Below are 27,150 nucleotides of genomic sequence, written 5' to 3'. Positions count from 1 at the left end.
ACGAATTCTTGGTAACCAACAGTTGAACGTTTGTTACGTGCATTGGCATGCGAGAAATATCGAGCGCGGCCCACTATGCACCGACCATACTTTATCGATAAATTCTAATTCGCTTTAGTCACGATTCGATGATACCCATTAACCAACGAATACGATTCGTATTGAAATTATTTTCTAATTATTTCTTCCGATCTTCACGCGACGATTCATCAAGTCGTTTGACAGATAGAAAGAATCGAGAAATATTGACGATGAGTTTTGAGATTGCAAAAAAAAAAAAAAGAAAAACTAAGAGTAAAACTACATTCGTATAATTTTGTGAGAGAAATGTTCGAATCGAGTAGAGTTTATTCGAGTCGTTTAAATAAATTTATATATAAACTTGAAACGATTATTCTTTTCTCGAAAAAAAGAAGAGAAGAAATATTTCACAAATTCATTATACATAATACATTCGAATTTCAATGGAGGGGGGGAAAAAAACCCCGAATCAGTGTGTGGAATTCTACGATTCTATTATAATACGAAGAATACAAAGTGATTTTTCTTGGAAAGGAAATCGATTCGATTTGAAAACGAAATGAGCACGAAGTTAAGAATGGGATCAGACGGTGCGTTAATTGCAGTGCAACGTAATCGTGTGCGTTAATCAGTGATCGGCAGGTTGCGTAGGGCAAGAGGTATGTTAGCAGCACTTACGAACAGTCGCTCCAAGGCGCCCCATGAAGGTGCCCCCTTGGCGTTCCCATCTTATCACATAACAAATACATACGGCGCTATCATATTCTCGAGGTAAGATTATCACGATTTCGTTGAACACGATAGCGAATCTGCATTCGTGAAACGGATTAGATTTCCGTTCATTTTCTGTTCCACGAACCGATCGTTTTCAAAATGGTGGTGTGTCCATTAGAAACTCAGCATTGTGACATTTGATGATTTAATTTCTACGAGGGACGCGTCGTATCGAATTTTCAACGCGTTTGCCATTGTTGCGTTTGATTTTTTTTTTTTTTTAATCTTTTTAATTCGAAGGAGAAGAATTTTCATAAGGAAGAAGGGAGGGGGAAGAGAGAAAATGATCTTTTGAAATTTTTATTTCCGTCAACTTCCGATTTATCGCGTATCGCGATTTATTCGCATTTTTGCTTTCGCTTGGGTTTCATCTCGAAAGTAACCTAATCGTGGGCAATTGTACGATTATGAAAATCGAGACGCCTGGAATGCGATAAGTATCATTTGATAAGGAACACGTTACGTTTCAGTGCTCTGGGACAAACGAGTACGAGAATGCCCTACGGAAAGTTGCACGTTCTTCCATTGAGCCTCTTTATCCTGATCCCGGTGACGTTTCTAATTACGTAAGTTTGCAAGTCGATGCAAAACCGCCTTTTCCTTCTTCTCAAATTTCATCGAACACTTTTTACCAGATTGTCTTTTTTCTTGCCATCATCCATCTTCTATTTTGTCGCGTCGATTCTTTAACTGTGTCCAATTAAAATTCTAATTAAAATTATTTTTACACGTTTTCAAAAATTATTACGCGTAACCAGGTGAAATTCATTTCTTGATAAAAATTTTTCAAAACTTTCTCATCTCTTGCTTCGAGCTTGTTAAGAATAAAAAATTAATTAAAAAATGATCGGAGATTCGGATTGGAAAATTTACGGTGAGGTCGTGATCAGAAGTAATTAGAGAGAAAATTAAATCATAATGGAAAACTAATGCTTGTCGGTTAGTTCTGCGGTCGATCAAGGCCATTTAATAAGAAACAACGACTGCCACGCGAATTCTGTTCCTGGTGGCATGATATAAATCACGATTAGTTTGATTCATTATACTCGTCTGTGTACGCTTCGCGGGAATCGTTGTTCTGTAAATAAGATTGCTTTCAATCGTGGATCACCGATTGAATGATTCGCGACGTCGAAATGCAGCGTACTAAGGCTCGAAATCTCTTTTTTCGTTAGAAATTAATTATAGAAAACATTAATCCAGATATTACGCATCTGATATTTATCTTATCTTATGCATTAATCTTATTATTATTAAACCGACACGTCGAGGATTTAAATTCAATTTGCAAATATAATGTGCAAACAATTATTTTTATCGACGATCAATTTTAATTAATCGCTTACTTCGTTTTTTGCAGTTATTTGTTTCAAATTTCTGATTCTGAATTATTATTCTCTCTCCACTTTTTTACTTTTACAACGAACATTTACGATACAATTTTCGACATTCATCTTCTTTTAATCCAATAATCCTTTGCTACTTTTTTTTTTTCTTTAGGAAGGTTTAACAAAACTTTTAAGTTGTAAATTTTACCTGGATACTAAACTTGACGCAAGAATTAAATAACAAGAATAAATTAAAATCGAAATTTTAGAACGTTTCACGAAATTTACACGTGATAATTGTGATTCTCTGTATAGAATAACATGCTTGACATGCTTTCGCTTTCATATTAATCGCATTTCAGGTACACTATATCGGTGCAGTGGGACCACGTGGTGCCAGGATTCCCGTACATATCGGAAACAGGCACATTGTCACCGGAATCGTGTATATTTGCCCAATTCCTTAATATAGCCGCGTTGCTCCGTAAATTTCGTCTGGAATTATTTTACATTTAAAAAACGTAAACCATATCGGGATTGATGGGACCACGACTAACGATAGTAACGTGTATTTTAGTCGCCTGTTGCGTGTACATCAGACATCGACAAGTTTCCCAATGGCAATTGGAAAGGGGGAACGATCTGGTTAGCAAGAGGATCGTTGTTGTGACGGCGTGGTGCGGTATTCTGGCCTGCTTTGGTCTCGATATTCTGGCCAACTTTCAAGAAGCCCGTGTCGTAGGGGCTCATATGATCGGGGCAATGACATGCTTCACGGCTGGAACTATCTATTTTTGCCTTCAGGTACGAGACACTGCCGAGATTACCATCCATCCGCTCGCGCGCACAATCGTGGAACGAGGAAAAGTTCGATGAATAGGGAGAAGTTGGAAAAATTTGAAACTTTCTAGAAATACGATCTGTAAACGGTGCTAAATAGCCAAACTGTTGTACGGAAAATTTAGAAACTTTCTAGAAACCGAAAAATGGAATAGAGAACGGAACTATTCTCCGTTTTAACGAGCGTAGTTTTCGAAGTAGAAGTAAAACATTTTTATAAAATTTATACAAAAAAAAAATGACTCGTATGTACGTTGATAATTGATATTTGATATTTTTTTCAGACGTATCTGAGTTACAAAATGGTACCGGCTGTGAACGGAAAGATCGTGGTTTTCATTCGCGCAGGACTCTCAGTTTTAACGTTAATTTTGACCATCACCACCATCATACCTGGCTACATATCAATGCTAGAATTTCAAGGTGAGATTTCTCGATATATCTTTAGGATGAAAACGATATGGACGACTGATTCGATTTTTTCCCAATGTGATTGAACAGGTAACGATTACAAGAAATGGCTGCCAACGGACGGTGGTTGGGGTTGGCACGTCGCTAGTGCGATTTCCGAGTGGGTTCTGGCCATTGTTTATTGTTGCTTCCTCCTCACATTCGTGCCAGAATTTCGATTGATCAACTTCGAGGATCCAGTGGTTACGGTACGGCGCATTCCTACGTAATATTATAATTTAGCAATAACGTTATAAGCGTATTTGTCACATCACAAGATAAGGGTAATTAATAGCACGTATACATCAATAATACGTTGAATCATAATTTACAATGGAATGTTTAAAATTTCAAACTGTGATCGCGTGACAATACGATTACGAGTCGATTACAATTCGATTAATCTTATCTTGGCGGAGTTAAATCAGCCCACCGATTAAATCAATTTCTCGAATGACACACGAATGTTCTATTTTCAGCTGATATATCTAGACAAGGACCAAGACTTGAAATTGTCGCACAAGCTGAGCTCACAAGTTCAAGAGTCTTGAGATCCCTCGGATATATAAAGTCTAAAGATTAAGTATTTAAATTATATTTCTTCTGAAAAGTATGCATCATAATGATTATTCCAAGTAATAATATTTTTAAATGTAATAATAACTTCGTCGGATATCACGTTTTCGAGTCACTTAAAAGTTATTCAGTGAACAGTACGCGTACCTTTCTACGTTTATCTTTTAGTTTTACTTAATTATCTGCCGATTATTACTCCAGTTAAACCGTGTTACGTTCTTTGTTGTAAAAAAAAAACAAAATTTTTTTATTTCTATTAAAAATAATTTGTTAATAGATTTTGTTAATATCAAGTTTCAATTTAAGATAATGTAAATCAATTGATTTTACCAAAAATTGAAAAGATAAAGAAAAAGATAATCAACAATAAGATAATATTTCGTCTAGATATTTCTTTACTCGAAAATTATCTTGGTTTAATACCTTCGTTACCATGCATAATGTCGATGTTTCGTCCTTTCTTTTTTTTTTTTGCGATCGATGAAACCTAAAGCGTATAATAATAATACCCGATTGATCGACGTACGAGTGTCATTTCTGCAAAAAAAAAAGAGTCACGCGAACAAACTTTGAAATAAGTTAATAATTAAATACGAGAAATAACATGTAACACCTATTAAAGTGAAACTTGACTCAAAGTGCATGGTACAGTGTCGAGAATCGTGATTTATCTTCCTTAGCGCTCGATCGAAGCTGCTTTGAAAAATGCAGAAGCGTTGCACAAATCTTAAGAAGCCCTTGGATTAACGAGACGACTAATAATACGTATTTTGTATCGATCTGTTAGATTTAATTTTCTTTTGAACGTGCAATCATCGATATTGGATGCTGAATTAATAAAATACTATTATTACTTGCGTCAACGACAAAGAAAACATTTTAAAAAGCGAGATAGATTTGTCTCAAAATAAATAAATAAAATTTCGCAATTTTAACCGAAATTTATTACATTAACGTGAACAAATTCGAATGAACGATTCAGAGATTTGATTAGCAACTCCTTCACGAAATATTAAGCTAAATCTGCAACTACGTATATTTATTTGTCTGGTCTGGAATCCTTTTCTCTGAAGTATGCAAAGATATCGAGTTGCACTCCTGACGTTGTCGATATTTATCAATCGATAGTTTTTCTAACCGAATTTAAAAATCTTCTTAACCAAACTAACGTAATGAAACTAACGTATCAAACCTATTCATCGTGTTCTAGTTCGTATTCCATGGAGGGGACAAAAATGTTAGTAGCTAAAAACTAACTCAAAAGTAACTCAACTAAAATTCGTTAAAAAAAAAAAAAAACAGCTTTCTCTAAACCAACAATTTAATATCAAGGGAGAAAACGAGGCGTATCACTGTAATAAGTACGATTTAATTTGAACACTGTATTTCCGGTATTTGGAAGTTGGAGTTGAAGGAAAATTAAGAGAAACCGAAAAGGAAGAAGCGTAAACATGCGATAGAAGAAAAAAATTCATCGTGCAGGGTCGTAAAGCGGAACACCGATTATCTGAGCAAGGTGCGGTAATCCGGTATCGATAACTGTGTACACGTATATACGTATATTATCGAAACACGTTCGCGGCATAAATATCGGCATAAACGTTCCTTGGAGAACGTCTGGCAGGAACGACGTCCGCGTCAGTCTCGTGGCGCAGCTGCTGAGAGCGCCGTTGGCACAACATCGATCGCGCACAGTCGGCCATAACCTCTGTAACTCGGTACGTTGTTCACCCTGGCCTCGCGGACCGAAGCACGAAAATTGCGCAGGAACAAACAAAATCGCGATGGAACGAAGCTAGGTGGGATTTCGTGGATTTCGTTGCTCGAAAATATCATCGAGAGGAGAGGAAATTGCAAACGGTGCGGTTCGGCGTTGTCCACGATAAGAAGACCTTCAATCGTTGTGCAGCACCCTTTCCAAACGGTGTCCAGTTTCGGTGGAACGCGTCGACGGCTCGACCTCGTCGACGACGATTCGTCGAGCGTTGACGAGACGGCGAGAAATAAAACGTCGAAGGTACAAACAATTTGTTTCATTTTATCGGATCGATTCTGCTCGGTTTTGCGACTGCTTTGCCGTTGCTAAGTACGCAGTGGGGCTTCCAGGCTTGCAGTTCGCTGCAAGGGTCTCCCTTTCCTTTGTCCCTAGACAACGCCCGCGTGAGAATGGTCGCACGCTTTGCGCGTGACTTCTCGCGAAAACGTTTCGAAACGTGTCGCTCGTTGCCGTGGACAAATATTCACGGTGACGTGTGTGCCGCAGTTTTCCTGCTCGGGTATCGCGTACGATATTTATGGCGCGCAGCTTGCTTGGATTAAATTCCGTTTCACGCCAAGTGTTTCTCGTTGAAAAGGAATTTTTGCATTATTCCAAAGAAGAAGAAAAATATCGTCGCAAGCGTTATTTTATATCATTGCGAATATGATATGCGATTTGGAATTGATTAATTTTCTTCTTCTTCTTTTTTTCTTTTTCTTTTTTTTTTTTAAATTTCGAATTTTCTAAAACAATACTGTACAACAATGTATATACGTATATATGGACTTATTTAAAATTATTTATAATATCCTCGAATCTCGAATCTCGAATAATAGCTGAATCATGACGATAGATATAGAAATGATGAAAGATAGCGGAATACATTTGATCCAACCACGTGATTCATGATTGTTGTTTCTTTAAAGGTATTAAATCGAAGAGGGACGTTGATGGGAGTCGAACTGCAGTGCGGTTGCGGCTTGGATGCATCGTAGCGGGTGATTCCCCTGGGAAGGAAGTGGAATAAGAGGTCCAGCCTCTTGGAACAGACGAGCATGAGTGCTCGTGGCTCGTGGACGCGTGCAACGACGCGTGTTTCTTCTCGATAGCGGCGTCTGCCGCGGACGTCGTCGTCTGACGTCATTAGTTCCGGCGGGAAAGCCGACAATAATTAAAAACGCACATTGGAAACATGGTGGACAAGGAAGACGTGCTCGTCAACCTCCATTATCTACCGATCTTCCTCTTCGTTTCATTGCCTTCCGTCTTTATTTTGACGTAAGCGAAATTTTTGTGCGACACACACATGCGTATATACATGTATTTTTTTAATTAGAAAGCAGTATTCTTTCAGTTTACTTATTTCGCTAAGGAAAAGAATTTTGTTTGCACGCGATTAGTTGCAATGTTTAAAATTAAATTCGATATTCGAAAGTGCTTTCTTCCTTTAATGTCAAAGAATTTAAAAGTATTGCGATTGTATGCAAAGTAAATATCTTTCGATTCGTAATTTGGATTGCAAATTGCATCTAATTTGCATAATAAACCGCGAATGCTTACATTACACTTTAATGCAAGATGTGAATACCGCCTATCTGGTCGATGTTTAACAAAAATCTTCACATTGATAAAAATATTTTATATCAAAGACATAACAGATAGTCGTCAAACTGTTAAAATTGATGATTTAATGAATTAAAAATATAATGTATGTATTATTTATATGTTTGATCGTTATAATATAAGCAGATAAAATATTGAATTAGCATTTGCTGATCCTCCAAGTAAAGTAAATTTACATATATACTTTTGAATATGCAAACAGATTTCTTGCATTCATAACTTAAGCTTACCTTCCTCTTTATTGCATTTCCCTTTTAAGTACAATAAACGCTATCCATTTTCCATTATACTTATTACAAATATACATTGTACAAATGTACATTTATTCCCGTTTTCCAGTTATATAATAGCGGTTATGTTGGGCCACGTGGAAGCCGGGTTTCCTTACATCTCGGATACAGCCACTTATGCACCAGAAAGCTGTATATTCTCTCAATTTATCAACATGTTCGCGATGCTCAGTGAGTGTATTAAAAAAAAAAAAGTATATGAAAATTTTGTATTATTCTGAGAGAATCGATTGACATTTCGCACGTAGTACAGTTACCTCGATTTACGTTCTACTGGAAGTAAGCGAGTTTCATCGGGCAAAAATAGCAGCTTTCGAGGAAGAACGACGTGGTTAAATTTGTTTTTCTGGATTTAAAGAAGAGGATAAAACGTTATTCAAATATTGCGCAAACATCGAATATTTTTGTTTGATATAAAGATAATTTTAATCGATCGATCATTGATAAGATATAATCGTATAATCACTGAGATGAAAATAATTTTAATAATAATTGATGATCGTTTAATTTTGTTTTTATTCCAGTGTCGTTCGTAGTCTATATAAGGTATTCCCAAGTAAAAGAATGTTCGAGCACTTTTAGATTGCAAACCTCCCTACCAAAATGGAATCATTGGGCTTTAATTTTTGGCCTATTGTCGACCTTTGGCCTATCGGTCGTTGCGAATTTTCAAGAGACCTCCGTTCTCGTGGTGCACTTTATCGGCGCTCTGCTCTGCTTCGGTGGTGGTACCGCATATTTTTGGACACAGGTATGCAAGACAAATGTTACTTTGATAAAAAAAAAAAAAAAACAGGAAAAAAAAGTATACGCAATCGTGAAACGCATCTACATCTTTAAAACATACGTACTTACTTAATTCCTTTAAAAATTAAAAATTCAACAAATTTAAATTTCACGTAACTCTAGTTCCGTGTAACTCTTTCTAAAAACTTTCTAAAAACTTTCGATTTTTTTTTTTTAGAAATCGAAATTCACTTTCAAAAGAAAAGAAAAAAAAAAGAATTCAACGTTCGTCCTGCGAAAGAAAAAGAGTGACCAGGGAATTAAAATTACTTAATCGATTGCGAAATGAAACGTCGCGTAATTGTAGAAAACCGATAACTGTGCTTGCGTAATTTCTTGGAAACCACTTGCTGGTTTATCCACGAGAATATATCGTCCCTCGTTGCCCCCTCGTTTTTTCTCACGCGTTGTTCTAATTCCACGCGCGCTTTATTTTTCCAGGCTGTGTGCACGTTCTACCTTCATCCGCTCGGATGTTCGTTGAGACTCGCTCACATACGAACGGCATTGTCAACCTTTTGCACCGTTTGTTTCGTCGTAACTCTGATCACCGGTGTGCTGGCACGCTTGGCTTACAAGGGTTGGTTCGTTGCGTTTCCTCTTTCCCTTCGCGTCCCCCTCCCCCACCTCCCCCTACCCTCTCGCGTAATTTCTTCAATTTTCTCAACATCTTGATCATTCGTTTCGTTTCGCAGGCACGAATCCCCGAAAATGGTACAGGGAGGACGGTGGATGGGAGCTGCACGTGGCTAGCACGATCACGGAATGGCTGTGCGCCGGTGCATTCGCCGTGTACATTTTGACCTTCTCCGAGGAATTTCGCGATGTCAAAGTTATCCATCCGAAGGTAGATGATTAGAAAAGTGTCGTTGTTAGATAACGTAATAAAATTTACCTAAGTGACAAAGATAAGTGGAATATGAAACACATCAAATCTCGTATCGTATCCCGAAATAAAACTTATTTAATATATATTCAGTTGCGGATGATGGATCGTGAATATTTCCTATCCCACAGCACGGTACGGTCCAAGAAATATAAGGGGTGAAAAAGAGTCAATCAAGTAACCAACTTTTTTTTCAATTGCATCCAATCAATGATCGATAAATTAACATCCATCCGTCCGTTCGAACACTGTTATCGAATACGTCGATCGAAAATTGTAGAAAAGATTGTACAACAACAATTTTCCCCTGAAAAATTCGAAAAAATCGTAAAAGAAAATGGTCCCCGCGATTAGAAAGAACGTAACGTTAAAGTACGGATACTGATTAAGAAATTAAATTAGATGGGGTAAATCGGATTGTTTTACATTCGAAACATTGATCTATTGATTCAGATAGTGTGCACCCTGAGCCGAACGAGATTGAGCAACGAGACGTTGAACGAGAGCCAGGATTCGATGGGTCAGAACGAAAGCGCAAGGACGATCACCTGATCGCTCATAGGCAGAGGCGCCGGTGGTTACGTCAACCTCCTCTCGCATTCACCAGTGAACACCCCGTGTCCCGGTTACAGGTACCGTGAATCCCGCGAACCCCTATTGGACGAGGCCGCGCCCCTGATCGCGACCACGCCACCAGCCGCCTGTGACATCGAGGGAAGGACCGACGTCCTCTGCCCTGTACAGATACACGTGCACGACCCCTCGGCACGCGAGAGACGAAGACAGATGGACAAGGAGGACGAGACGGAGCGAGTGCAGAAATGGGGGGGGAATCATCGGTCGAGGAATTGGATCGATCTGGACGAGAACGTGTTGGACGGTTACATACTGATAGACGACTCGTGCCTCGAGTCCGGCGTTATACCGGACGAAACGAAGGAGCTTCCGTACCCGGAGGGGGGCGTAGAGGTGGACGAGGAGAACGAGGACGCGGACAGCCACGGTAAGGACGATGGCTCGATTTACAGCATCGCCAAGAGAGGGATCTCGAGGAGAGGGCTTCGAGGAGAGGAGTTCGATCTAAGCTCGACCTATCCGCTTGCCAACAGTCACGGCAACGCTTACAAAGAGTCGAGCAGTCATACGAGGTACACCGAGTTGTATTCCGAGTTGGCGGTTAAGAATTATTTGGAGGGGAATCGGGAAGAAATGGGGAATTATTCCGTGGCCAACAGCCACGGTGATCACAGCGTGTCGTCGGAGAATAGGGAACGAAGTTTGAGGGAGAACGCGGAGAACGATCAATCGGTTTGGGACACGAGACAGCACACGAATTACGAGGTGGCCAACAGTCACAGTAATTATAGAGTGTTCTACGACAGTCAGACGCAGCAGAGAGAATTGTTGAGGACGAGCGGCTGGTCGATAGAGTCTTGGAGGGAGCATTTAATGGCCAATAATTACGTGGTGGAGGAGCGGAAGCAGAAATCTGAGAACGCAGGGCAACTCGTCCGGGACGATGAATCGACGAAAACTAGTCGGTCGGAGGCGAAAAGCGATCCTGGCTCCGAACCAGCATGCGACATCGAGCAATGCCTCGTCCAGATCGAGGAAAGCTTGTTGAACATCGAACAAAATTTGCTTCACGTGCAAGACCTCGACATACCGGAATTGAGGAATCTTTTGTACAAAAGTCCAAGCATCGAGAAAAGTCTCTACGAGGTTCAGGACCTCCTCTACGCTGACGGTATTGTTCCTGTAATCAATAAGAGAAAATCCTCGACTCTTATATCCGAAGACGAGGAAGAGGACGAAGAGGAGGAGGAGGAAGAGGAGGAGGAAGAGGAAGAGGAAGAGGAGGAGGAGGAGGAGGAGGAAGTTTGGGTAGGTCGTAACATAACCGTAAAAGACAACGACAACGAAGACGACGACGCTGCTATTGGCACCTTCGATGCCTCGAACGAGGAATCATCCGACACCGCTAACATAGACGAGAACAATCGATCGGGATCGGTGGACAATTGTTCGACAACCGACTGTACAAACGGCTCGACCATCTTCCACGAGGACGTATCCGTCGATCCGAATTGCAACGAAAAGACCATGAACTTCATCCCGAACAGTTTAAACAAAACCTTGCCCAGAAGAATCATTCTCGACGGAGCCAAGGAGAATATCAGACTTTGCTCCTCGGAACCCGAAGAGTCGACCACGGTCGATTACAATTTGAACACCACCTGCGCCGAGAAGAAGTTGTTCTGTCGCGACAAGTGTCACAGCAGGACGAACTCGTTGGACGAAAATTCCACGTTCTCGAATTTCGATTCGTTCGACAAACGGGAGACGGGGAAAAGCTCTTTGCAGAACTTGCTGTTCGAATCGGCGAACGGGAATTTATTCGATCGGTCCGGGAAGGCAAGGTCGGAGGAAATGCTGCCTCGGACGCCTCGGAACAGATGCTTCAACGCGAGTAGAAAAAAGTCGAAGGAGAAACAGGCGAAAACGGAGGATTTTCGTAGGAAGCTCGAGCCCGTTTCCTCGAGTCGTCGTTTCGCGAACGCGTCGAACGAGCAGAAGAGGGCGAAAATTTCGAAGGAATCGGTGAACGCGAACGCGCCACGCCCGATTCGTGAAAAGTCACCGAACAGGACGAGGCGAGGCACGATCTCCGCGGACAAGGTTCAAGATAAGGACAAGGAGTCCGGGAAATGCACGGACAACAAGAGGAAACGGAAGAAGATATCGAGCAGAAGTCAAAGTTCCTCGGAGAACGCGTTAGTGCCTAGCAAATTGATCTCTCTTTCGCTGTCTCTTCTTCTCGCGGCTTTATTACAAGCGGTCAGGTGTCTTACGGACCTCGTCGAGGACGCGTTCAGATCTGTCAACTGCGACAGAAGCGGCCTATTGCAATAACGCTGCATCCGCGAACGGTTCTCGTCCGGCACGAGACCCCATTCGTTCAGAACGTGGCAACAACCAACGAGATTATCGCGTATGAATGGTAACGTTAGATGGCACTAATCACGTACACACACACACACACACACACACACACACACACACACACACACACACACACACACACACATTATTACTATTATTTTTCTTCGCTGTACTCCCACTTCGTTTTCAAATACGTACCGTCTCCCGTCCAAGACCAGATTTCTGTCGAGGTGGCCGCAATTTCAACCGATTCGAGAGAATTTTTCTCAACATTTTTTTGATCAGATGAGAAATTTCTGATCCGATTCCAGAACTTTTCTTTCTTCTGGATATTAGCGTTGCAATGGATTTCATATTTGAGACTAGAGATTTGACAATCTGTAGATGATTAAGTTTTTCTTTCTCGTGCGTAAAATTGATTCATAATAGGGCTTGCAGTAACTCGTGGAATATTTTTTCTTTTCTCTCTTCGAGTATAAAAATAATTAATCGTACGAATAATACGAAAGAAAAATGTATACTTGGAAAGAATAATATCGTTCATTGATAAATATGATTACGTGATACAGAAATTAATCACGGTTGAGGAACAATAAAATAGATAGAACGTCGTTCCACATTATCGATCAACGCGATTCTATTACCAAGATAAACAGTGAATTGAAAAGATATAATAATCGTGACACTTTCAACAATTATCATAAATGTTTCTTCGAGTACCGAGTTTTCTAATTAAACGACACATAAAAAATCGATTACCGCACCGATTCTTCTTGCGCTCCGTTCTTTTTTTTTTTTTTTTTAACCGAGGTCACCTTTTCAGAAGGCGCCTAATGAAACTGGTTCTTGGAGGCCGCGAAACAAGGGGGAAACAAGTTCATCCAAAGACATCCGATCACCGAGGAACTTATGATTTGCAACCGTAAACGTCCACAAGCTACAGCTGATGTCTGTGATAAACGCTATTGCTTACGACCCACGATTATGTTTTTTACACACGGTACGCTTACAATACCAAAAGACAACAAGTTTAATCGTAGGGGAGGAGTACACACACTCGTTACTTGTACACAGTATCTCGTTTATAAGGAGATCGTTTAACAGAGAATCGCAACGATGACGGCGTAGGAACGAGACGTGCGATTTTTCCTTATATTTTTCCTTATTTTTTTCTTTTTTTTTTTTTCTTCTACTCTTTAATTCATCGCCAAGAATTTATTTTATATATATATATGTGTATATACATATTTATATAAAAGGTGCTACCGCGTGCAACCGTCGAGACGCGAATAATTCGCGTGAAACGAAAGCGTGTCACGTGGATGAGACGAAGTCGGAGAGAGAAAGAGAGAGAGAGAGAAAGAGAAACATTTTTCACGAGCTTCCAAGAGAAGATGTTTTACGGATCGCTAGACGGGTATGTGCCAGAAACGACGATGACGTAGCGCGCGAAAACGATAGTGCACGATAATAGAAAGAAGAAGTTTCGCAGATAAGTCTTATCGATGGAGCAAAGTACGGGCTAAGCATGTTACGGTATTTAGCACCGCGTACGTAACGTTCTAAAGTGCCTAAAGAAAAAAAAAAAAAGAAAAAAGAAAAAAAAACTCGTCGCGTAACGCGAGTTGCAGTTGCATATTTGTCTAATTGATTAAAACTTTCCATCTAACGATTTAACGCTACTTATATCTTACTTACTACTATCCCTATCGTAAGCCTGTTTTTTCAAGGTGTAACACGTTGCTGGGAGGAAGGAGCCGGGAAAAAAGGAGGAAGATGAAAAAATAAAATAAAATAAAAAAAATAAAAAAAAGAAAAGAAAGAGAAAAGATGAAAATAATAAAGGAAAGCGAAGGAAAAAATAAAAAAAGAACTGGCGAGAACGCTTAGAAACGCGTTTGGATGCGCTTCTCTGTGTGTGAATCACTTCATCCCTGCCCCCTCTCCCTTTCCCCTAGTTCTCATCCCTTCCTATCGTTCCGCATGGCGAGAGGCGTTAAAGGTCGAAGTTTAGACCCGAAGTTTAGGCAAAATTAATTTCTCTACAACAGAGAGTTTAATTAATAAGAAACTTTTTCAAGGAATTCGCGAATCTACTTTTCGAATAAAGTTAAACCCTGTTCGGTGTATTTGAAAATCGTCGAAAGGGGATACATTTGGGAATACCAAAGAACCGTTTCGTTTGTTCTTTCGTGCGTAGCCGCACAAAAAAAAGGAATCGTCCTCCCGAGGAAAGTGACGTGAGATAAGTTATTAATAAATAATAAATATTTTAAATATCTTAATTTTTATTGGATTATATAATATAGAATTCTTTTTTAAATATCGATATCAAGGAATTAAAACTATTCGATGATGTATATAATTTGGGGAATCAATCCCTTTCGTTTCCAATTAAAAATTTTTCCTACTATCCTCTCTTTTTATCACGATAATTTCCATTGTGTTTTAATCTCAAAACGGCGATATTATTTATAAGATCGACCTAATATGATAAGCAGTTAAATCAAATTTTATATATAAATATATATATATATATCTCATTAATCAAACTTTATAGAATACATATGAAATTATCGGAAAATTTGATCGTCGAATTTTTCTATTCTAATTCACATTATTCTATACATCAGTTAGAAAATCTTAGAAGGACCCACCAAAACATTTGGTCTCAGAATTCCGTCGGAATTCCGTCCACCACCCTGAGCGAGGATCGCTTACCCCCGCGTCTTTTTACCTCCGCCAGAGAACCAGCCCCCGATTCGTCGCCACGGGAATATCATCCCGTACGAGCTCGCGTGACTGCACACAGCCTCTCTGCCAATTCGCATCCACGACAAGGGACGCACGGGACAAGAGCCGCGTATCGATCGCGAAACCGCTCATCTCGTTCGACAACGGGGGTCGAGGCTGTGGCAATCGAACTCCTACACCCACACATTCCCCGCATAGCGCTCATTCTCCTTCACCCATCCTATTCCCGAGGATCTCCCGTCGATTCCCTCTTCCCTTGTCCTCGAGATCGTTAATTTCAATCCACCAACGATTACCGATATACACCCTCGGAACAAAGCCAAAGGATATCCTAAACATATGAGAAACGATCGACCCGCTTTGAGACACGTTCTCTTCGACACGCCAGCTTTTTAATCGATCCGAGGGGACTTAATCGAATCCTCGGAGGAGAGGAGAGGAGGAGGCGGTTCCGAGGTGTTTTCGGAAAATGGAAAACAGTTGGACAGTAATCCGATCACGTTTGGATTCGGATCAGGGCAAAGGCGGGACGGGTTGATATTCATGCGGACCACCTCTCGCGCTAGAATTTTCAATTAAGATCCGTAACTCGAGGAGCAGCGGTGAATACGTTAAAAAACTGGACGCGAGAACAGAGGAAGAGCGAGAAAGCAGTTTCAGTTTCGATCGTTTTCTTTCTTTTTTTTCTCTCGATTATTCCTCTTGGATATCGGATACCGTCCGTGACAGGGAGGCCATTTTCGCCGGGATATTTACCGGTGGTCGACGCGACAAGGACAAATAATATTCTTAGCACTCGCCTCCCCGTGGAGTATCAATCGTTTAGGGGGAGGACGTTGGTGCGATACGTTTTCGCGGATTCGTGATAGCGACGTAAAGGGAGCATTTATGGGGAGGGGAGCGAGTAACGATGAAATATATAGCTTCGGTGTATACGATAAAATCGAAGCTCCCGTTTGGGGATAAATCACGAGCGAAAATCGTGGTGGAAGAAGCGAGTAGTACATACGTCCAAATGTCTAGCTTCCGGGCTTCCGGATTCGAGAAAACGCACGTTGGATGCTTTGCAGCGCGAGGTATTTTGGAAATTGTGATAGAAAGGAGAGAATGAATAAGGATGACTGTCGTGAAAATGGAAAATGGGATCGAGGTAAAACTCGGATGGATTATCGAGATATTCCTCGATTGTTGAATATTTTGGAAAGCTAGATACCTACGATGAATATTGATGAAGGAGGTGCAACGATATCGTTCGATTATTTAATATAGTTTAAAGTTGACCGTTGAACTGTTTCGAAAATTGTGAAAGATAATATCGTGTGAATGTGTATGGTTGTATATTAGTCGTGCGTTTCGGGGTTATCGTTTGTATAGTTGTTGCGCCCGAATCGAGATATGCTTTTTAAGTTAAGACATCTTTATCATCTGGCTTGGTAGTTGATTGCACCGATTCAACTCGACCGACTTGGTGATTAAGAGGATGAAAGTTTGTGTCTACGTTTCGTCCATGCGAAGCTGGAAAACGTTGCACGATCGGTTATGCAAACAGCATTCCAGAGTTTGCAACTAGTTGCAAATTGGCTGTAAATGCTGGTTATATAACGTTTTTTTCATTTATATTTTTTTATTTCTCTCTCTTTCTCTCTCTTTTCTTTTAGTTATTAGGAATTTTGTAATTTCTACGCCAATAATTGATTAAACGATTCAAGATGAAGTTCAAACGAGCTTATCGCAAAAGTCATTAGAGAGCAACATGTACAATAAGTAAGTGTATCCTGTTGTGTAACTGGAAATTTATTTAGCGAGACGTATGTTAAGAATTATTCTATAAAGTGTTTAGAAAAAATTATATTTCCAACCAATTGATTTTCAATTCAAATTATATTTCTACGTTGGAAAAATATAATTTTTATTCAAATGTTATTACCCAACAAGTCTTTTTACCCCGTACTATATATGTCCAATTTTAAGTTAAGCTCGACCCGAGAATTCGCCACCTCGAATCAAAGCGTATTTTATTCAATTATAATCTATAGCTTCGCGGGATTAGTTAACGCGGAGATTTCGTTATGCGATGCAAAATATATTCCACTCCACCGTGATTTCAACTTGCTATCGACAACACTCCATTTCGCATTCTATAAATTAAAAAGTTAATTAAAGGAGAATCATAAATTATATTTAATATGTTTGATATCGAAATTATATATTATATAAATAAAAAAAACGGTAAAAGGTGCGCGATTGTTATTCCAGAATCTTTTTTTTTGACCAGGAAATAGATTCATGATTTATAATAGAAATGCAATTATAATACTCAGAATTGTAATACGATAAAAAATGAATTTAAAATACGGAGAATTATAAAAACTGAACTGAGGATATGATTGAGTTGCAAACCATATATTACGTAACAAGATAGCGAGTAATATCGATATCTTTACATTCACAATTTAAAAATATTCTTCCTCCTAGGAAATGTTCTACTTTTTCCTGTTTCTGGGCTGATTTACGCGTTGATACTCTCTCAAGCTTAAAAATGTATCCCGGATGCGTAGTTTCAGGAATGTAAATATTCGAAAAAGGGAATTTCCTTTCTAAAATAAATTGCCTTTTAGTGTTGCATGAAACTTAAAAAAACTTAAACCAGTAATTTTAGAAGGAAATAACCATTATATTTAATATTCATGTCAAAAAGAAAATTCGTTGAATCGAGCATTCTAATTATCGAAAAAATAGAATTTTCTTAATATTCAAAATAGATTTTTTTTCATGACTCACATAGGCCTTTTTCAAGCCTAAAACTTGACTACACATCTCGGTAAAAAAAGATAGCAGTCTTCAAATTTCGTCGTTTCTTTGATCAAAAAAATTTTTTTCCACGTGAAATTAAAAATTAATCTTAAGCTGGATCTTAAATATTTCCTAGATCATTGAATAAATAAATAATTTACGAGAGATACTTCAGATATAATTCTTTATATGTCATTGAAAGATATGAAGACAAGAGAATCCAATTAACAGATTTATCTTCGATGACAAGCAATTTGTCAAAAAATTTAATAGATTCGATTAATAAATTGACGATTCTCATTCTGATAAAGTGTTGTTATAACACATTTAGAAACTTAGAAGAGTAATTCGAAGAAATTCTTCAACGATAGTGGTTGCAAAATTACAACGAGCAGCTCGTAACGCGTACAATATGCACAAACTTGATAGCAAACTGGTGTACTTATACATTTACAAGCGCAATAGTGTTTCGCAAGAATAGTTTTCAAAGTCCAATGAGATACATATCTGTGTAAAACGCGAAAATACATTTTCTCTAGATTCGAGATTGTAGAGGAACAATATTAAGATACAATCTTTTTCTCCTCTTTTGAAAATGTTATTTTCAAAAGATAGTTTCCTCCAGAATTATCAAAAAAACAAATAAGTGGTCGAGTAAAATAGGCTTACGCCTTCGTGAGAAGTTTAGAGGAAAGCAAATTCAAAAAATTCAATCAAAATAATAGAATTCAATAAAATACACGACATTGTACTACTAGAAGATTGTGAAATGAACAAGCGAATAAAATACCAAGAACTGAAATTGATGCATATATGACGTGTATCGGTTTTTCATCGAGCTCTTTTAATTGTGTTTTTTTGCAATATTCATCAGAGAAAAACGTCTCTGTTGCATTTTACTCTTTGCATTATTGAAGGTGGAAAGCGATGAATGATTTCTTTTAAAAAAAATAAGAAGAGGAAGAAAATAAAAAAAAAAAAAATAAAAAAGAAATACCTCGTGTATCAAGCTTTTCAAAGTCGATCAGCAAGAGAAATTGAAGAAGAGGGGAAAAAAAATGTATGAATGAGACACTTTGATGTTTCGCATGGTTGCTGTTTAACGGAGTAATTGAGATGGTGCTTTCTTTTTTTATATTTTTTAAAGAGTCTCGCTACACGGTGCAAATATTTGCTCGTTTAACAGGAAGCATCTTTGGCAACAAATTCAGATGCTAGAATTAGTTGGCGAAAATTGGCGAGAGAGCAATTTTTGAAGCATCGTTCCGACGTACCATTATCCATTCTGAATCGAACGTGCGAAAGGAAAAAGCAAAGCTGTTGCAATCTCGAAATTGCTATTGTATTCTCTGAGAATATTAATTTTGCAATCCTTTTGAAATAATTAATTATAAAAGAAAATGTAAATAGATTGTTAAATTTATCAAGGAAATGAAAATTTTAATAAGTATAGGTTTCTCGCATCCGAGTTTAGATATATAAAACTTGGAATCCCGTTTTCATTAATGATTCACAAAGAGAAAATGAGAGAATCTTTAAGAGAAGAACAATTTACGACCTCTCTATCTTGATATCACAGATAGAGAAAGACGTTTGTGATCAAAGTCGGCCTGCCTTTCATTCCCCGTTGTTTGTATCATTTACAGAAGGAATTTAAAGAAGGAAGAACTTTTCATCGAAGCCTTTCACGTCTTTAAGCTAAAAAAGAATTATCAGAAGTGAGATTCGAGTATAATCCAGACTGTATAATCCAGAAATCGGGTATCAAATGAAAGATATTATCTTTCAAAGATCTTTTCAGCCGAAGAAACAAACTACACGAAATAATATGCAACGCGACAAAATTCAGTGAAGTATGGAATTACAGAATATCATACAAGAAGTCATATACATTATATATTCACAAAAGCGGTTAGAACACAATGAATGTCTTAATGGAATAATTTAATGGAACAAAGTATAATAATGCTCTAGAGAATAAAAATTCAAGAAAAATAAATTAAGAGTCAAAGAATGGAAATAAATGGAGGAATAGGTAAAATTAAAAAATACGATAAATTATAAAACGAGAGATTTCTCATTTCCTCAGAATTCTCAAAGTGAATACCAATTTATAGAATTACGAATATAACGTATGAAATTCATACAAGAAAATCACGAATGATAATATTCTTATTATTCGACTAATATATATAAAGAAAAATCACGTAGATTTATAGATATCTTACACTCGCGACAACAGATCAATACATTCGCACAAAGTCACGAATGAAACTTTGATTTTCTATAAAAGATATCAAAGAAATAGAGAGAGAAAATCATACCATGAAAATCTTTTTTCGATTCATCCTGATATCTCGATCAATTGTCGAGATATAAGGATTCAAAGATCTTATGGCGCTTGACGTAGGCAAGGATTATGAATGGGCAATCGAGTGACCTACATTTTTTCCTGGAAACGCGTCTACGTCCTTCCGAGAATCGCGTCTTATGTTTTTCTAAGAATCGCTTGTCTGGAGTTTGGGATAGGTCAGTGAGACGAGGTGCGAGCGAGAGGCCCGAGTAAGAAGCAAGGACGATGATGGTAAACGATTAAAAATCACCTTTTTTTTTACACGACGATATCTTGGGGATCGAAAGTGATATCAAGATAATTCAAAAAACGTTTTTTTCGAAATTCGTTATCTTCCAAGTTATAACGATTCAAAGTTTTTCCTGATTTTTAACGCATCTTTCTAATCGCGATTTAAGATAAATTATCTAATAGTTATATTTACTTCGATCGAAAAAAATATCGAGTATAAAAAGATTAGTAGTTAAATTAAAAATTCTTTTGTTTGACGTAAAACGGATTTTCTTTATTTAATCGACCGGTTCAGATTTTAATTATATTGATTAATCAAACGGTTTTTTCGTAATTTTTTAATCGAATTTGATTTATATATAAGATGAAAAATATATATTTAAAAATGCACGATCAATAGACCTTATAATAAGATATTCAAATAAAGTATCATAAAAAATGTTTTAATCAATGCAATTCTCAACGAGAGAAAATTTAATAATAGCATTATCGAATTAAAACTTTGAAACAAAATTTCACGTAAATCAATCTAATATCCTTCATTTTCTGCCTTCCCTCACCTCGCGTCTAAAGTTTAATTCTCCACCTTATTCAATATCTCTTTTATTAAAAATTTTCCCGCTTTTCTAACGCATCCGCTCTAATTTCGCGTTACCATTTGCCTTTGCCAGGATCGTGATTCTCGTCTCGTTGTCCAATTGTTGTGCCCATGACGCATACAAACGGATGAAATAACGAGCATAGCCGCGACAACCAACCGAAATATTTTGCAAAGGGGAGGGAATGCGAGTGTGTCCGGTCATTGCATGTATCCGAGAATACTTTGTTGCAACCGTTCCGTGCATGCATGCATGCATCCAACATGCATCGGTATGCTGGAAATCTCGCAGAATTAAAGCTACGCTGATAAATTCGCGTTATTCTCTTCGATGAATGGTCGTTCGCCAAGTTGAAAGCATTATCACGTTTAATCGTCTTCAACAACGTTGAGTTTCTTTTTTTTTTCTCGTTTCGTTTTCAAAATTCTCCGAAATTCTCGGTGACACTTTTTCTTAATGATTTTGTCGCTTGCTGAACTTTTACATTGGATATATTACTTTTTATACAAATGCAAATGCGATTTTTTTTTAAACTTGTCAACTTGTCAATAGGAAAAAAATAATAATGAAATATTAATGATGATTTATGCGTCGTTATTACACGATCGATTATTCATGGCTTATCACACGTGTCTACATTGGAACACCAGATGTAACCGTTATAAATATCGAAATTAGATTCCGTTAGAATCGTTTCAAAGTGCCATTATCCGATAGCCATTCTACCACATTTTCCTAAAATCACCTTATCAAGATACATTATTCATGATTTTCTAAAATTTGCAATTCATTATCTCATTACCTAATCATCCAACCAACAGTGAAGTAAACGAACGTCGCAAAAATCGAAGGAATAAAAAGGTATCGAAAGAATTAAAGCTTTCGGATTCTTTCTTTTTTTTCTTCTTTTTCGTTCAATCTCTTTTTACCCTCCCTCTCCCTCTCTCTCTCTTTTTCGCTCATTTTGAGATTCTCATTTACCTTTACGTGGGCAGCTTTTCTTTTACCATGGAAAAAGTGTCATTTCAACGCCGCTCCGGCTAATGACAAAAGAAAAAAACGGACGAAAAGTTCTCGTTAACGACCGAAGAACGAAATCGATACACGCTTTCGCCGACATCTCGATGGATAACTCTTATCAACAAACGAAAGGAAAGGCAAGAAAGGAAGAAGGGGATATCGCGAAAAAAATCGCGAATTCAGGAAGAGTTACAATATGTACGAGAACTTGATTTTATTTAAATGATCGCAATAATGCCGCGAATACCTTATTTCTTCCCGATACCACTTTCCATCGATTTTCCCTCCGACTATTTTCAGCCCTCGTTTTTCCCTCGACGAATGCATTTCTGCGTTAAAATATGCGCATCCATTGAGGGAAGACTAATTTAAAAATGACCGACAAGAAAAGAGCCTCGAAACCTTTTGAATAATGACCCAGTCTCTTTTCACGTGACGCGGTATCGTTTCGATGGGCGTATTGTGACAGAAACCATCAAGCCGAGCCGTATCGTGCGCACGCTGTACAAAGGGAAATTGGATTTTAAAAACTAAAACTGTCGGGATAAAGGATTTTGAGTGTTATTAGGATCGATGAAAATTGAACGGTTCAATGGAACGAGCAATCAGCTACGTTAATGAAAACTTTGGGAAGGGAAAAAAAAGCTGTATATAGACGAAGTATGGGAAAAACTTTTCACGAAAATTTGTTTGCGTTCATTTATTTTCTGCGGCATTTTTGCATATACATGTACCGAAGAAAGAAAGGGGAAAAAAACATTTTCTATATTTTCGATCGATTAAATTGTACATCTCGCCAATCGACACTCGACAATTTATGCAGATATCAAATTGTCAATTTCTGCACCAGTGGGAAAATCGAATAGATTGAAAAATTGAATTTTATTCTTGCAGTTAAGTGAAAAATCAATTTTATCAAAAAAAAAAAAAAAACGGAGCTGACTTATTTATCGAACGTTTTAATAGAAACTTTTTCCAATCTTCTTTTCATACAAGATATTTACGACGCGCGATGCGAATAGAATGCTATTTATTTATTTAATCGAACTACGAGTCTATCCCTCTCAAAAGGATCGAAATCTCCTGCATTCGTATATAAAAACCTTCGACAAAGGCTTTAAAGAAGATTATATTTCTTATCGATAATGAAACGGAATCGTTTCCATTCTTGAAAAAAAAAATAAAAAATAAAAGCACGATATAGAGGAAGGCAAACAGTGAGATATATTTTTCCAATCGATATAACGTAGAACACGCACGATATATTTAAAGCGAGATGATGCTCGATAAGCGGTTCGATCCTTTCATCGCAGCCAAGAATGTCCGAGTTGCTAAAGCTGCGAATAATTGTTCCATGTCTTTTATCAGACATCTTTGCACAATTGGAATTGTTGCTCGAAAGTGTTTGTAATTCTGTGAAATTACCTCAAGAACGAGATTGTTCTGCATATTGTACATTGTTCGTTCTCGTGATTTCCCAACAATATCGATACGTGAATGTTTCGTATCGAGTGTTATATATCGTCACACGACAGCCATATGTCGTCTAATTGATCATTTTTATGCAGCTGTTAGAGTAGATTATTTAGATTACTAGTACGTTACAGTTTACGGTAGAATTTATTTTTAGATTCATTTACACTTGATTAAATAAAATTATTTTTACTTTGTTGTTGTAATTATTATTTTTTTCACTTTGCATATAGAAAATATAATATCTAATATAATCTTTAATTATACGCACGTGTATAATTTCGTGCAATAAATTTATAATAAATGAACACTGTAAACAAAATAAATTATTATTATTATTATTATTATTATACGCGTAACAAGAGAGAAAGTATGCAATATTCTCGTAATTAGAGCGTTATACGAAACTAGAATAATTAACGTAAATTAAAAAAAGGAGGAAGGCAAACATTTTATACATTTTTACAAACTCGTAAAGTAAAATTTCATTAAAAAAAGAAAAAAAAGAAGTAAATAAAAATTTTTAATAGCGTAACAGAATCATAATTATAAGTGGGTCAGTGGACAAACAACTAATTAGGTACAAGATATTAGCAAGACTGGGTGACCAATTAATTCGTCTTCTCTGGTTAAGAGGTTGACCTCTTGCGGTTCTATATCAAAGTACACTCAATATCCTGTGTCATTCCATTCCCTTTATCCTCGATACATAAAACGTAATTTTTAACGTTAAATTTAATACATTAACGTTATTAACAGAAATATTAATCAATGATCAAACATTATTTAAATTAAATCCATTGAACATTGACCCGATATCGAATCTTTTGAATAAGATGAAATCGACCGTTGCCCATCTCGAAAAGGGATAATAATTAAAAAAGTTTGAATTGCAATCAGCACAGATTACGATCCTTTACGAGGCCCATAATAACCGGTTACCCGCAGACCTTTTAAGCCTCGATCCTTCTTCAGGGACGGTAAGAAGCCATCCAACGACGAGAACCCTCGCTCGCAGCATCCTTTCAAAGAGCCGCTCGAGTGTTTACGACGCATATTTTCGAGCCTGCTTTATGCCCCGGCACGAAGCGCAGCTAAAATCGTTCTTCAACCTGACGTTCCCTCAACGACGTCCATGAAATTTCTGCCCTCCTATCCTGAATCGAAACTTCAACAATGGTGAAAAACCGGTCGAGGAGGGCGAGCCCTTTCACGGGTTTACGAGGAGTAAGGAAAATCCAGGGAAAATCGACGTTAAAATTGGAAATTGTTCCCGTGCACGTGAAACGGAAAGAAAGTTAAAAAAGTGAAAAGGTATCGAAAAGACAAGGCGAGCAAGTCTCGCGAGAATGGCTTGATAAATAACATAGTTGCAAAGGGGAAATGTGTACACCCGCGATATTTTTATTCGATTAGACGAAAGTTTACAGAAGCTGTAAATGTTGTAAAAGAAGGATTATTTGTACTTCGACCGAATGTTTTTGAACTGAACGTGTGACGAGACTATCAATTCGGTCTTCATTTATTTACAGCGAGATTATTATAACTTTATCTCTTCTTTTTTTAAATTTACTCTATTTATTAAATTTTTTGTATTTAGAGAATACCTATATAAAATATATATATCCAAATTGGGAAAAGCTTTTAAAGAACGTCGAGTGCCGTTAAACCCGTAAAAGGCTTAAGAAACTCTTCTAAAATTAGTTTTCAAGGCTTCTCAATCTAATTACACAACGCGAAGGTTTAATGAAGAGACACGCGAGACATCTCTCCGAAAACACGGTGCGAACAGGATTGCGTCGCGAGATATCTCGTCCAGACTTTAATTACAATAATAGAACAGGCGCAAGGGCCGTTTCTATTACACTTCCGCCCCTTAATTGCCTGCCACCTGTCCCCTTCCTCGAGAAGCGAGCCGATTAACCTCGGGGGAAGAGAAACGGGAAATCGCGACGAGATGTCGAATTAAAAAACGAGGATGGACGATTCGGCGGGGGGATGAAGGGGGCAGCTGAAGAGGAATACGTTCATCGAAAACGAAGCCTTCGTCTCTCGTCGGATAATAATGGAGGGAGAGGGTAGCGGAAAAGGAGGACGAGGAATGCCGGAAGCGACGAAATCGTTGGCGCGCAACGGGAGACAGGATGGAGGACAGCCATCGGAAGAGTAAAGAAACTCTCGAAGAATGCGTGGAACTCGTCCTTCCGGCTCTCGAGTCGTCCTCGAGTATGCCGCGCGTTCCCAGATAATCCGTACGTTTACGTTCCTTAAAATACGTCACCTTGCTCCGGCAATTAGCACGAGGCGTGCACAAATGGCCCCTGCTAAACCTGAATGACGTGGAACGCCAAAGTTCAAGGATATCGAGTACGGAGCCAATATATTGTTCAGAACTGAGAGATAATGAACGAAACGTGGAATCAACGGGTTTCGATATATCGCATACTGGATGCACAGTCGCTTCCGGTTTGATTCGTTCGATATCGGGGAACGGTTTATCGGGATGATAATTAATAACGTGTAAAAGGAAGGAACGCGTTTTCTCGGCTGTGATATGAGATAATTAGAGAGAGGAATTTATTAAACTCGATTATTAAATTAAACGAAATGATAAGGACCGAGGATCGAGTGACCTAATTCTGGTCATTTGTGTGGGAGAAATATCTTGAAATATCTCGATGCACAGCTGCGATAGACGACCATCAAATTTCGAAGGATCTCCGAGCATAATAATAGTAGAAGGAAATTCTCCTGCAGAAGCGAAAATTCACTTTTAGAAAATCGAAATCAATCTCCTAATAACTCGTAAAACTATCGTGCAAATCAACGCACTTGCCACGACTAATGAATCACGAAACCCTTTGCCACAACGATATTCTCGAATCGTGACTTTCGTCTCTGCCTCGATCGCGCCGCTCGTTAACTCGTTTCCAAATCTATCGATCCGTAAAAATGGAAGCCCGTGCTTTGAGACTTTCTGTCGCGCATCCATTCATCTCCTATCCTCTGTTGGGCGGAAGCGCGGCCAATGCGCGAGAGGGATGCCTGCAGGTGGTCGTGTTCACCCATGTAAAATGTAAAGAAAGCCGCCTTTTGCATTATTTCACGTAACACTTGCTCCAGGGCTTCGTGCCACGAAAACCAGGTTTCTCGTCCCCTTTCTTCTTCGTCCCTCCCTCTCTGTCTTTCCCTTCTCCTCCTCCTCTTGCTCTCGTGACAAGGAGAACAACGCAGATACACTTATTGCAACGTGACTTCATCCTGACAACCCCAGTTTGCTGTCCACATACCAAATTGGACCACTGTCCGCGAAACGTACCGAGAAATTTCGTAGTTAACCGGTAAACACGGAACGGGTAAATAAAACGAGAGGTGAGCGAATCGTAAAGAGGGACGTTGTCGGGCTAATTTGCATTCGTACTCTTGCACGTGACGTATGTTAAAACGATGAGTCGAGGAATAGTTGTTAATAGTGTCTTGATCGATTGAAATGAAAATTGAGATTTAACTCGCGAATATTATTTTTTTTTATTAAATTATTTGTAATTGCGGATTCGTATGCAGGAATTTTAAATTTCGTAGAAATAGAGAGATTTATGGTTTATTTAATGATTGAACTTATTACATCGCTTATCTTTCTACCATAAAAAA

General features: G+C 38.2%; 3 protein-coding genes across 6 annotated transcripts in view; 2 read left to right on the top strand and 1 right to left on the bottom strand.

Annotated features, from left to right (window-relative positions):
- Window positions 1-27,150, bottom strand: part of LOC108002058 (BTB/POZ domain-containing protein KCTD16) — a 90,967-nt gene that overhangs the window by 40,781 nt on the left and 23,036 nt on the right. The window lies entirely within an intron of this gene.
- On the top strand, window positions 370-5,983 carry LOC108002056 (DNA damage-regulated autophagy modulator protein 1-like). 3 transcript variants are annotated; one of them, XM_017063441.3, is made up of 7 exons: window positions 392-792; window positions 1,266-1,361; window positions 2,486-2,607; window positions 2,701-2,927; window positions 3,248-3,386; window positions 3,465-3,622; window positions 3,893-5,983. In XM_017063441.3, the coding sequence occupies exons 1-7, from the start codon at window positions 683-685 to the stop codon at window positions 3,962-3,964; spliced, it is 924 nt and encodes a 307-aa protein (XP_016918930.1). In that variant the 5' UTR covers window positions 392-682; the 3' UTR covers window positions 3,965-5,983. The 3 variants fall into 3 exon arrangements, with proteins under 3 accessions (XP_061943167.1, XP_016918930.1, XP_016918932.1); XM_017063443.3 differs by lacking the exon at window positions 392-792 and adding an exon at window positions 1,033-1,194; XM_062087183.1 differs by lacking the exon at window positions 1,266-1,361 and having other exon boundaries at window positions 370-792.
- LOC108002057 (DNA damage-regulated autophagy modulator protein 1-like) lies at window positions 5,590-13,958 on the top strand. 2 transcript variants are annotated; one of them, XM_017063447.3, is made up of 7 exons: window positions 5,590-6,006; window positions 6,675-7,026; window positions 7,711-7,832; window positions 8,186-8,412; window positions 8,889-9,027; window positions 9,143-9,294; window positions 9,791-13,958. In XM_017063447.3, the coding sequence occupies exons 2-7, from the start codon at window positions 6,941-6,943 to the stop codon at window positions 9,800-9,802; spliced, it is 738 nt and encodes a 245-aa protein (XP_016918936.1). In that variant the 5' UTR covers window positions 5,590-6,006; window positions 6,675-6,940; the 3' UTR covers window positions 9,803-13,958. The 2 variants fall into 2 exon arrangements, with proteins under 2 accessions (XP_016918936.1, XP_016918933.1); XM_017063444.3 differs by having other exon boundaries at window positions 9,787-13,958.

This window comes from Apis cerana, linkage group LG1, assembly GCF_029169275.1.
Source record: "Apis cerana isolate GH-2021 linkage group LG1, AcerK_1.0, whole genome shotgun sequence".
Classification (NCBI taxonomy): Eukaryota; Metazoa; Arthropoda; class Insecta; order Hymenoptera; family Apidae; genus Apis; species Apis cerana.
This window is presented reverse-complemented; position numbering and strand designations above follow the sequence as displayed.